This window comes from Solanum pennellii, chromosome 1, assembly GCF_001406875.1.
Source record: "Solanum pennellii chromosome 1, SPENNV200".
Lineage (NCBI taxonomy): Eukaryota > Viridiplantae > Streptophyta > Magnoliopsida > Solanales > Solanaceae > Solanum > Solanum pennellii.
Window position 1 is genome coordinate 46,509,442 of NC_028637.1, and position 13,435 is coordinate 46,522,876.

Consider the following 13,435-nt stretch of genomic DNA (forward strand, 5'->3'; position numbering starts at 1 on the left):
AAAAAAATGAAATATTCACCTCTACGGGAGGTTTGAGAGGAAATAAAGTTTATTTGCCAGAAGTAGTTAATGGTATTGTATGTTTATACGTCACTATGGTATGTTTATTGTGAACTACCAAAAGGGCAAAAGAAAAAAATAGTTCTTCCCTAATAAGGATTGTAGTCATTATTGTGTGGCAATACAAATTTGTCATTAGTTGTGTACCTATGGTACAACAAAAGTAAAGCAAGAAACATGTCTTGCTCGTAATGATTTTGACCATGACAATATAATTTCCTCATTGAAGGAGATGCTCACCATAGGGATGTTGTCATGGAATATGTGATAGTACACAAAATCAAATTGCAAGCTCTAACGAGTTGTACTATTATCAAAGGAATTATATTGGGTTGTAGTAAGTCTCAAAAGAAACTTTTTAAGTTTCGGATGAATTGAAAAGAAATATTGAGACTATAAATTATGAAAAGATTTAATATTTTTAAATTACTACAATCGAAGAGGGTTATATATATTACCCATTTTTTCCTCGTGTTTGTTGCACACAAACATGGGCATGCTGATGGAATCACATGCAAAAGTAAACTATATGTGTACTGAAATAAAGATCAGTTGGCATGATTAGTTGACCATTCTGATTTAAATGTGATGCAAATGTAATTGAGAATTTATGTGACTTATATGATGAAGAAATAAAAGATTCTTCAAAAATTCTCTTGTATTGCTTGTTTTCATTGTACCAGCTAAGGTTGGGATTGTAACCCCCTAAAGTTTTTGGAACATATAAAAAGGTGAATATGCCCATGTCAACAGCTAACCTTAGACCCAAAATGCACGCTTCATACTCAGACATATTATTAGTACAATAGAATCTAAGTTGGGCTGATATAGGGTAATACTCCCCTGATTAGACATAAGAACAACTTCTATTCCAACTCCTATCCTGTTAGAGGCACCATCAAAGAATAACTTCCAACCTTGATTGTTATCGTGAATAACTTCATCTATACAAGATATCTCTTCATCTGGAAAATAGGTTTTAAGTGGTTCATATTCTTCATCAATAGGGTTCTCTGCCAAATGATCTGCCAATGCTTGAGCTTTCATTGCGGTCCGCGTTATATAGATAATGTCAAACTCTGTGAGCAATATTTGCCATTTCGCAAGCCTTCCTGTGGGCATGGTCTTTTGAAAAATATATTTCAACGCATCCATACGAGAGATGAGATAAGTAGTGTAAGATGAAAGATAATGTTTCAACTTCTGTGCTACCCAAGTTAGGGCATAACACGTTCTTTCAAGAAGGGTGTACTTCGCTTTGTAAACGGTAAACTTCTTGCTAAGGTAATAAATGGCCCGCTCTTTCTTCATAGTGTCATCATGCTGACCCAGTACACAACCAAAAGAATTATCCAGTACTGACATATACAATATCGAAGGTCTTCCCGGCTCGGGAGGAACCAACACAGGTGGATTCGATAGGTAATTCTTAATTCTTTCAAAAGCTTCTCGACATTCTTCGGTTCACTCGACTGTGGCATTCTTTTTCAACAACTTAAAGATAGGCTCACAAGTTGTTGTGAGTTGAGCAATGAATCTGCTGATGTAGTTTAACGTACCTAGAAGGCTCATAACCTCAGTTTTGTTCCTTGGAGGTGGCAATTCTTGAATTGCTTTTATTTTTGAAGGATCCAACTCGATACCTCTTCGACTGACTATAAACCCCAAAAGCTTCGCCGATGGTACTCCAAATACACATTTTGCAGGATTAAGCTTGAGATTATACCTGCGGAGCCTTTCGAAGAATCTCCTTAAGTCTTTCACATGATTTGACTGTTTTTTAGATTTAATGATAACATCGTCCACATAAACTTTGATTCCTCTATGCATCATATCGTGAAACATGGTTGTCATTGCTCTCATATAAGTTTCCCCTGCATTTTTTAATCCAAAAGGCTAACACGATAACAATATGTACCCCATGGAATGATAAAAGATGTTTTTTCTACATCTTCATCAACCATAATAATCTGATGGTAGCCCGCATAACAATCCACAAAAGATGCAACCTCATGTTTAGCACAATTATCCAATAAAATATGGATGTTAGGCAAAGGAAAATCATCTTTTGGACTTGCCTTATTCAAATCACGATAATCAACACACATTCGAACTTTGCCGTCTTTCTTGGGGACGAGTACGATATTGTCTAACCAAGAAGGATATTGAGAGACTTGAATGACTTTGGCCTCAAGTTGTTTTGTGATCTCCTCTTTAATTATTACACTCATGTCGATTTTGAGTTTTCTCAACTTCTGCTTTATCGGAGGAAAATTAGGATCAATTGGCAACTTGTGAACAACCATGTCAGTGCTTAATCCAGGCATGTCATCATAAGATGACACAAAAACATCTTTGTAATCAAACAGGGCCTGGATTATATCGTCCTTTTGATGTCGAACATGTACACTTATCTTAGTCTCCTTAATAATTTCATGATCCCCCAAATTTATCGTCTCAGTTTCACTCATATTTGGATTTGACTTATTTTCAAAATGATTGAAATCCCTCCTTACTTCTTCAAATAATCTGTCTTCATCATATTCGATTTCTTGACTTATTATTTCAATATTAGGTCGAAGATTAGATTGGATATTAAGATCTGGCGAAAAATTCTGCATGCATGTCATATCACTAGAATCGGCATAGAAAGAACTGCATAAAAGAAAACGAACAAATATATTAGACTGAAAAAAAGATGAAATTACATCCTATTGAAAAGGGAAATAGAGAGTTCGAAATAAAACGACAAGATAAAATCCGAATTACAATCCTTGAACGAATCGGATGACAAAAGAAAAAACAAGACAGACTACCAAGACTCGTCTTTAACGGGGAACCAATTGTTTAGCTTGACATCAGGACCAATGAATTGCACATCTCTGTCGCTAGTGCCTTCTCCGAGTTCCACCATATCAACCTCGACAAATAAATCTTGAAAATAGTTGATCATTTCTTCGCTTACTTTCATCACTGGCTCTGGAAAAGATGATTGATAAGATTCTGTTGCGCGGGCTTTGATGAAAGATTTGTAGATTGGTTGTATAGGCTTGGTAAGTGACCATACATCTCTCTTCTGCTTCTTTGCCTTCATTTTGTCCTCGACTCTAGGTTGGTAGCCTAAGCCAAAAGTACCGATGCTCTTTCGTAGACTCACAGGATAAGCTCTTCCTTGCAAGCAGATTCCTAAGCCTTTACCCGGCTCAAACCCATGTTTCAGCAATTCATTCACCACCATTACAGACGCGATGGGCATATTTGGTTTTGAAATGACACTCCCCTCGGGGACATGCTCAATAACCACTACCTCAGAAGCTTGATAAACTAGTGCCTCATTCTCATTATCCGCCTTGATAAAAGGGAAGGAAGAGTCTTTGTAGATTGACAAATCCCCCTCACCATGAACAATTACCTCTTGTCGGTCGTATTCAAACTTAATCATTTGATGCAACGTTGAGGGGACTGCTCCAGCCCTATGCACCCATGGCCTCCCCAACAATAGATTGTAGGACGCGTTGATATCCAACACTTGAAAATTCACAGCGAAATCCACAGGCCCTATGGTTAGTACGAGCTCTATCTCACCAATAACATCTGTTTTTGACCCATCAAAAGCTCTAACACATACATTGTTGGGTCGGACCCTTTCAGCACTAACATTCAATTTCTGTAGAGTTGATAAAGGACAAATATTTGCTCCAGATCCTCCATCAATTAGAACTCGAGTGACATATGAAAGCTCACACTTTACAGTGATATGTAGGCCTTGGTTATGTCCTGTACCTTCTTTGGGTAGTTCATCATCTGAAAAGGTGATGCGGTTTACCTCAAATATTCTCCCAGCAATCTTCTCTAACTGACACACTGTAACTTTACTAGGAACATGTGCTTCATTCAAAATTTTCATTACAGCCTTACGATGTTCATCAGAATGTATTAGCAAAGACAACAAAGAGATTTGGGCTGGAGTTTTTCTTAATTGTTCCACCACGGAGTAGTCTGATAGTTTCATCTTCCTTAGGAATTCCTCTGCCTCTCCTTCAGTGACCGGACTCTTTATTTGTATTTGGTCATTTTTAGTTTTCCTTAATTCCATCGGGACATAACATCTTCCTGAACGGGTTATTCCTCCCACTTCATCTATTTCTTCATCAACTTCTTTTCCCTTGTATGTCACGACAGTAGGTTCATAATTCCAAGGAACAGCTTTGGGGTTAGTCATTGGGAGCTGGGATACTGGCCTGATAATCACAGGAGGAATATGGGCCCCTTGCACGATCAAGATAGGTTTGTTTGGCCTTTTTGGAACAAACGATTTTGCCTTACTCGGACTTGCCCAAACATCTTCAAGGGCTCCTTTCACAGTTAAGATGGGTGTGTTTGATGGACTCAACTTTTCTAACACATTTTCCGCCCCTAAAGGCATCATTTTTGTTAGATCAACAACATTTGCTGACTTCTCAATGCCAGTTCCAACCCTAAGGATTGGCTTACACGGAGATGCAAACTCTTCATGACCCTTCATCATTTCTAGCATGTTTGTTTCAGTATGCCTCAGCAATGAATTTTGATTGATGTTGGGTCCACTCGGACTTTCAACTATAATTCGATTAGAATCGATCAAATCCTGAATGGCCCTTTTCAAATACCAACATCTCTCTATGTTGTGCCCTGGGGCATTAGAACAATATGCGCAATGTTGAGAATAATCCGAATTTCTCAGGGGAGGATTCGACATATTTCTCTCAATAGGACTCAAAACATTCAGCGTCCTTAATTTTTGGAACAAGCTAGCATACGACTCCCCAATAGGAGTGAACTCATCTTTAACGCCATTTCCCTTTTTGTATTGTGGTCTAGGACGGAAAGGAATTCTAGCAGTATTTTGATGAACTTGTGGGGGTGGTGGATGATTTTGTGGAGTTGGTGCACGCCATTGTGGATAAGAAGGGGGTGCAATTGGTTGTGCATTAAAAACATGATATGGAGTGTATGGGACAAAATCTTGTGTAGCGTGGGAAGGAAAATAGTGTTGCGGGGAATTACCTTGGACATGAGTCCTAGGCGCTGATACAATAGTGGCCACATCCTCCCTTCTCTTCTTCCCTCCAATATTTCCAGAACCATTTTGAAGCACTTGTGTTGTGGCTTTTAAGGCAGCTTGACTTACAATATTTCCAGACTTGATGCCATTTTCCACCATTTCCCCTACCTTAATAACTTCAGCAAATGTCTTCCCAACGGCAGAAAGCAGATAGTGAAAGTAATCAGGTTCTTGCGCCTGGAGGAAAACGTCAATCATCTCTGACTCCTTCATCGGTGGTTTAACCCTAGCAGCTTGTTCCCTCCATCTGATAGCATATTCACAAAAATTTTCCGTGATCTTTTTCCTCATGTTGGCTAACGAGGAGCGATCTGGCACAATGTCAATATTATATTGGAATTGCTGTACAAAACATCGAGCCAAATCATCCCATGTGTGCCAGTTGGTGATATCCTGATCTATGAACCATTCGGATGCAATCCCTACTAAGCTCCCCAAAATAGGCCATAAGTAACTCTTCTTTGCCTTCTGCACCCCTCAATTGGTTGCAATATCTCTTTAGATGAGCTATGGGGTCTCCGTGACCATCGCATTTTTCAAACTTTGGAGTTTTAAAACCAGCAGGCAAATGGACGTGAGGAAACATACACAAGTCACTGAATGAGATGCCTTTGTGGCCTCCTAGTCCTTGCATATCTCTTATACTTTGTTCCAAACTCTTCATTTTCTTAGTCATTTATTCAAGTTCTTCATTCTTGACCATCTTCTCAATTTCGACAGGGGAACTATATTGATGAATGTGGGGATGAGAGCTTGGAATTTTAATGGCCTCTTCAAGAACGTAACTCTGATCACACCGAACTTTGGGCGGAGGATCGCTGTTGGACTTGGGCACCATCGTTGGTTGTGGGACGCTGTTAGTTGGGGCAGTTGACACAAAGAGTGGATTACTTATCACAGGCGTATTCGAAGGGCGTACCATAGAAGTTCCAGGGATATTGGATGTGTTAGAATAGGGGCCGAATCCAGGGGGATATATCGGATCGCTTGTCGACACCTGGATAGGGGGAGACATATTTGTATTAAAATATTCTCGGATTGAAGACGATGGAGGTTGTACACTCATCCAAGCCTCATACATCTCTGCCATTTGTTGCTTTAACGCCCTTATCCCTTCTGTTGTCCCTGTTTCTTGTGAAGTCATCTGGTTTTGGATATCCTCATCATTGTCCGATTCATTTCCGTCTTTGGGGGCCATTTCCTATTTCCCTTTCGATCTTGTGTTGTAAGGATGTGATGTCAGTTTAACCACAAACCAACTACCTTTAAGCTAGTATGTCTCTCTTTATTTCTCTCTCTTTCTCTCTCTATCTCTCTCTCTGAATAGAGTAACAAACCGATAAGTGTTAAGAAATTATGCACATTGCATCCACATACATACTTCTAATATGGAGGACCTTATGTTTCATCCCGGCTTACCTAGGCATTCTTCTCTTCATTAGTTTTTTAATATTTTATTATTATTATTTATTTATTTACTTATTTATTTATTTATTATCATTATGATTATCATTTTTTAAGAGAGAGAAGAAAGAAAAAAGAAAAAATAAAAAATAAAAAATAATAATAATAATAATAATAATTTGGATCGAACCCCCTGGGTTGCCTACGTATCATGTTTTGCCCATGAATCAGATCTTGCGTAGTTTGAGAAAGATATTAATTAATTTTTTTTAATATGCACATAAGGTGACCGAAAGAAAATCTTTTTCATTCATTTTCAAATATTTTAAACAATGATTTGAATAAAACAAACAAACAAAAAAAAAGTACCTAGGACTTAGATGGACTCTAAATGAAATAAAATAACAAAACGAAAAGAAAGAGAAAAAACTAAAAATAATAGTAAAATAAAATGAAATACTACTAAGAAAATAGACTCGAAAAGAAACTGAATCCTCGAATCTCAATCATCTCCAAGACCCTTATAAATCTTCGCCAACGCTTTCGGTAGATATGGAGCAAAAGCACGGGCCTATCGGCCCAACCTCTCATCGTTCTGGTGTAAATATCTAGCATAAACATTGTTGAGTTCATCCCTGAGTTGTAGTATTCGGTCTCTGGCTTCATCCATATTGTCATAACAATTCTGTAACCAGTGGTAAGCACTATTGACTTCATGCGTCAAATTTTCCCTTTGTTCTTGAAGCTCTTCAATTTGAAGGTGGAGTGCATCTCGCTCGGCTATCCTTTAACCTCTCTCAATCTCACAGTCTACCTGATAAGCACTGAAACGCCTTGCTATTTCTCTTTCCCGTTCCATAGAGGCTTTAACTTGAGTTTGGAGTCTAGACTATGCGCAGATAAGCTGGGTCTTTTCTTTCTTATACTCTTCTTCCTGTTGCTCCATAGCGCCTATGGCAATGCCCAAGTCTTCTTGTAAGGTTAGAATGGTAGAGCGGTGTTTTCTAACTCTAAATTCAAATATCGCATCACGTTGGGCCAACTCCTCTTTAGCGTTTTTCAGGTCATTACTTAGGATATCCAGAGTAGATTTGTAGCTTCTTTCGACTTTGAGGCGAGCTTGCTTAATCTTACCCTCAATTTCTGCTTCTCGATCTATAGGTCCTTTTATTGACCCTTCTGTCATAACCTTAGGAAGGGCTGATCATGAACCCAGTCTGAGTACGCTTGGTCCACCTCGCCTCTTGTGCGATCCTTCACCATATCGTGGGGAATTGAGAGTATGCATCCCCCCAAATCTTAAATATCTCTGATTGCCTTAAAGGTATCTTGGGATGAAACTCATACATGAATTCCCGCATATCTTCATTAAGTGGTAGAAACTGGCGTCGCCCAAGTTGTCGCATAACTCTAAGTGGCATGTAAGGTTGGACACCTCGAAGACCCATTAGGACGATGAATGATCGAAAAGTAGACATGTATATTACCTCGGCCGATGGAAACCAATGATAATTCCACACAATCTTGTCACCAGTCAGATTATTGAGGTGTTGCTTCAAAGCTTTAATACCCTTGGGAGAACTATGATTTTTGATTCTTTCTTTGTGGCCTCCAATATAATCATTTCATTCTACTTTAAAGTCCACTGCATAAGGGTGATGACGAATGTGTTCAATCATCCATAGTTGTAATAACATATTGCGTCCCTCAAAGTAGTCTTTTCCATCCTTGCAAATAGTTAAAGCACGATAGATGTCTGCCAGAATCATTGGTACGAGGGTGATATTAGGCCTTTTCTCAAAAGCTGTAATGACTGCAGCTAAGTTCATGCTAATCTTTCCTCCCTTTTTTGGAAATACCATGATCCCCAAAAAAGCCACCACGAAGGCATCATAACTGTGTGCTTCCCAGGTGAGACGACACCCATTATTGCGAAGTTTCTTTCCATACACTTTGAATCCATCACTTTTGTCATATCTTTTGTACAAAAATTCTGACGGACCCATCCATTATCGAGACAACCACCTATATCATTCTCATTTATATGCAGTATTTCTAGAAACCTCCTCCCATTAATATGTTTTGGTATCATAGGCTCTCCTTTGTGAAGATATTTACCCTTTCCAATGAATGCCCCTATCTCCTCAAGGGTGGGGGTGAGTTCACAACCAGAAAAAACGGTATACATTCCTTAACGGGTCCCAAAAATGCACTAGTGCTTCTATCAAATCCCGTCGTGGCTCAACATACAAAAGGCTTCGTAGAAATCCCAAGCGTTTGAACACCATTCCTCGTCCATGGTTTGTCATATTTTCATACCATGTCTTCAAGAGTGTCGGGGCCTTATCCAATATCATGAATCGAGGTGATTGATCCTCTCTTTGTCTCTTATCTCCCTTTCCATATGGATTCATATTTTCCTATATTATGATAGTGACAAACTAGGCTTAATAAAATATATATTTTTTTAATAAGAATAACGAAAAAATCATACACACAAAAAAAAATAATTTTTTTATTTTTTTATTTTATAATTAATTTTTTTTAATAAGAATAACGTAAAAATCATACACACACACAAAAAAAGCAATTTTTGTTTATTTTTTATTTTTATTTATTTAAATTTTTTTTTAAAAAAAATGGTTATTAAAGGAAGAATGAGAAAAAATATATATATATAAATAGCCCTTAAAATTTTTCCAAAACTAAAAATATTAGTATATTCGATTGTATTTTATTTTTTGTTGATTAAATTTTCAATCTTTTTTTTATATATAGAAAAACTTTGATGGTAATGATAGATTTTTCTATTTGTAAAAGAAATATGAATTTTGATAGAAAAAACTGTGTTTAATAAAAGGATTACGTCAAAACTTTAATTTGGTATTTTTCGTTATAATTAATTTTTCATTATAATTCATTCATCTAAAGCCGATCAACATTTGTATAGTCTTCCCAATAATGCAACAAGTAACACAAATAATGTACATGATAGTCTCAAGTAGGGATACTTCTCCTAGACAGGTTCGACCCTTGTGTCGAGCTCCCCATTTATTCAACATTATGCATGATGCAAATAAATCGAATCCTATTAGGGATAGTCATTGTTGAGGCTTTTTTTACTAGGTAAACAATCTAATAGGGAAGGTGTCTAGACTGGCCATAAAACGAGCGGACTACTCGAGTCGAGAAGGGACAGCTTACCAGTAGCAGGGCTTTCTGGCCTCACTGTTAGTCCTTCCAATCCTAAGACATGTGTTACTATAGAATCCTTCCCAGGAGTGTTGCCGCATCTCTGGTATCTCATGGCTCGGGAGTGTAATCGCATCTCCGAATAAGGTATCTCAGAAGACTCAGATGGATGCGCGAGGGAAGATAGTTATATGATAATTCACATATTATCAAAAGGGTAAATAAGCAAGCAAATAACATATTATGCCATTAAACACAATATTCACAAATCGATAAGTATGTAAATAAATAATAAAGTCATGTAGAAGTCCATGTTTACAAGCTCGAATTCTAGTCCCCAGCGGAGTCGTCAGGGATGTCACACCCCTTTTTCGCGCAATTTATTTATTTATTTATTATCATTATGATTATCATTTTTTAAGAGAGAGAAGAAAGAAAAAATAAAAAAGAAAATAATAATAATAATAATAATTTGGAAAACTAATGAAGAGAAGAATGCCTAGGTAAGCCGGGATGAAACATAAGGTCCTCCATATTAGAAGTATGTATGTGGATGCAATGTGCATAATTTCTTAACATAATTGGTTTGTTACTCTATTTAGAGAGAGAGAGAGAGAGAGAGAGAGAGAAATAAAGAGAGACACACTAGCTTAAAGGTAGTTGGTTTGTGGTTAAACTGGCATCACATCCTTACAACACAAGATCGAAAGGGAAACAGAAAATGGCCCCCAAAGACGGAAATGAATCGGACAATGATGAGGAGATCCAAAACCAGATGACTTCACAAGAAACAGGGACAACAGAATTAAGGGCGTTAAAACAACAAATGGCAGAGATGTACGAGGCTTGGATGAGTGGACAACCTCCACCGTCTTCAATCTGAGACTATTTTAATACAAATATGTCTCCCCCTATCCAGGTGTCGACAAGCGATCCGATATATCCCCTGGATTCGGCCCCTATGCTAACACATCCAATGTCACTGGAACTTCTATGGTGCGCCCTTCGAATACCCCTGTGATAAGTAATCCACTCTTTGTGTCAACTGCCCCAACTAACAGCATCCCGCAGCCAACGATGGTGCCAAAATCCAACAGCGATCCTCCGCCCAAAGTTCGGCGTGATCAGAGTTACACTCTTGAAGAGGCCATTAAAATTCCAAGCTCTCATCCCCACATTCATCAATATAGTTTCCCTGTCGAAATTGAGAAGATGGTCAAGAATGAGGAACATGAAGAAATGACTAAGAAAATGAAGAGTTTGGAACAAAGTATAAGAGATATGCAAGGATTAGGAGGCCACAAAGGCATCTCGTTCAGTGACTTGTGTATGTTTCCTCACGTCCATTTGCCTGCTGGTTTTAAAACTCCAAAGTTTAAAAAATACGATGGTCACGGAGACCCCATAGCTCATCTAAAGAGATATTGCAACCAATTGAGAGGTGCAGAGGGCAAAGAAGAGTTACTTATGGCCTATTTTGGGGAAATCTTAGTAGGGATTGCATCTGAATGGTTCATAGATCAGGATATCACCAACTGGCACACAAGGGATGATTTGGCTTGATGTTTTGTACAGCAATTCCAATATAATATTGACATTGTGCCAAATCACTCCTCATTAGCCAACATGAGGAAAAAGATCACGGAAAATTTTCGTGAATATGCTATCAGATGGAGGGAACAAGCTGCTAGGGTTAAACCACCGATGAAGGAGTCAGAGATCATTGACATTTTCCTCCAGGCGCAAGAACCTGATTACTTTCACTATCTGCTTTCTGCCGCTGGGAAGACATTTGCTGAAGTTATTAAGGTAGGGGAAATGGTGGAAAATGGCATCAAGTCTGGAAAGATTGTAAGTCAAGCTGCCTTAAAAGCCACAACACAAGTGCTTCAAAATGGTTCTGGAAATATTGGAGGGAAGAAGAGAAGGGAGGATGTGGCCACTATTGTATCAGCGCCTAGGACTCATGTTCTAGGTAATTCCCCACAACACTATTTTCCTTCCCAAGCTCCACAATATTCTATCCCATACACTCCATATCATGTTTTTAATGCACAACCAATTGCACCCCCTTCTTATCCACAATGGCGTGCACCAACTCCACAAAATCATCCACCACCCCCACAAGTTCATCAAAATACTGCTAGAATTCCTTTCCGTCCTAGACCACAATACAAAAAGGGAAATGGCGTTAAAGGTGAGTTCACTCCTATTGGGGAGTCGTATGCTAGCTTGTTTCAAAAATTAAGGACGTTGAATGTTTTGAGTCCTATTGAGAGAAAGATGTCGAATCCTCCCCCGAGAAATTTGGATTATTCTCAACACTGCGCATATTGTTCTAATGCCCCAGGGCACAACATAGAGAGATGTTGGTATTTGAAAAGGGCCATTCAGGATTTGATCGATTCTAATCGAATTATAGTTGAAAGTCCGAGTGGACCCAACATCAATCAAAATCCATTGCCGAGGCATACTGAAACAAACATGCTGGAAATGATGAAGGGTCATGAAGAGTTTGCATCTCCGTATAAGCCAATCCTTAGGGTTGGAACTGGCATTGAGAAGTCAGCAAATGTTGTTGATTTAACAAAAATGATGCCTTTAGGGGCGGAAAGTGTGTTAGAAAAGTTGAGTCCATCAAACACACCCATCTTAACTGTGAAAGGAGCCCTTGAAGATGTTTGGGCAAGTCCGAGTAAGGAAAAATCGTTTGTTCCAAAAAGGCCAAACAAGCCTATCTTGATGGTGCAATGGGCCCATATTCCTCCTGTGATTATCAGGCCAGTATCCCAGCTCCCAATGACTAAACCCAAAGCTGTTCCCCGGAATTATGAGCCTACTGTCGTGACATACAAGGGAAAAGAAATTGATGAAGAAATAGATGAAGTAGGAGGAATAACCCGTTCAGGAAGATGTTATGTCCCGATGGAATTAAGGAAAACTAAAAATGACCAAATACAAATAAAGAGTCCGGTCACTGAAGGAGAGGCAGAGGAATTCCTAAGGAAGATGAAACTATCAGACTACTCCGTGGTGGAACAATTAAGAAAAACTCCAGCCCAAATCTCTTTGTTGTCTTTGCTAATACATTCTGATGAACATCCTAAGGCTGCAACGATAATTTTGAATGAAGCACACGTTCCTAGTAAAGTTACAGTGAGTCAGTTAGAGAAGATTGCTGGGAGAATATTTGAGGTAAACCGCATCACCTTTTCAGATGATGAACTACCCAAAGAAGGAACAGGACATAACCAAAGCCTACATATCACTGTAAAGTGTGAGCTTTATATGTCACTCGAGTTCTAATTGATGGAGGATCTGGAGCAAATATTTGTCCTTTATAAACTCTACAGAAATTGAATGTTAGTGCTGAAAGGGTCCTACCCAACAATGTATGTGTTAGAGCTTTTGATGGGTCAAAAATCGGATGTCATTGGTGAGATAGAGCTCGTACTAACCATAGCGCCTGTGGATTTCGCTGTGAATTTTCAAGTGTTGGATATCAACGCGTCCTACAATCTATTGTAGGGGAAGCCATGGGTGCATAGGGCTGGAGAAGTCCCCTCAACGTTGCATCAAATGATTAAGTTTGAATACGACCGACAAGAGGTGATTGTTCATGGTGAGGGGGATTTGTCAATCTACAAAGACTCTTCCTCCCCTTTTATCAAGGCG

The 13,435-nt window shown here is 38.6% G+C and overlaps 2 protein-coding genes across 2 annotated transcripts; one reads left to right on the forward strand and one right to left on the reverse strand.

Annotated features, from left to right (window-relative positions):
* Nucleotides 1-819: 819 nt before the first annotated feature.
* Nucleotides 820-5,840, reverse strand: LOC107020703. The gene is made up of 5 exons (XM_015221165.1): nucleotides 5,571-5,840; nucleotides 2,877-5,506; nucleotides 1,979-2,715; nucleotides 1,636-1,934; nucleotides 820-1,383 (listed from the first exon to the last, which is right to left on the reverse strand). The coding sequence occupies exons 1-5, from the start codon at nucleotides 5,838-5,840 to the stop codon at nucleotides 820-822; spliced, it is 4,500 nt and encodes a 1,499-aa protein (XP_015076651.1).
* A 4,641-nt stretch (nucleotides 5,841-10,481) lies between these two features.
* On the forward strand, nucleotides 10,482-11,323 carry LOC114075186. The gene is made up of 2 exons (XM_027913491.1): nucleotides 10,482-10,614; nucleotides 10,680-11,323. Exons 1-2 carry the CDS (start codon nucleotides 10,482-10,484, stop codon nucleotides 11,321-11,323), a joined length of 777 nt encoding a protein of 258 aa, XP_027769292.1.
* The last annotated feature ends 2,112 nt before the right edge of the window (nucleotides 11,324-13,435 follow it).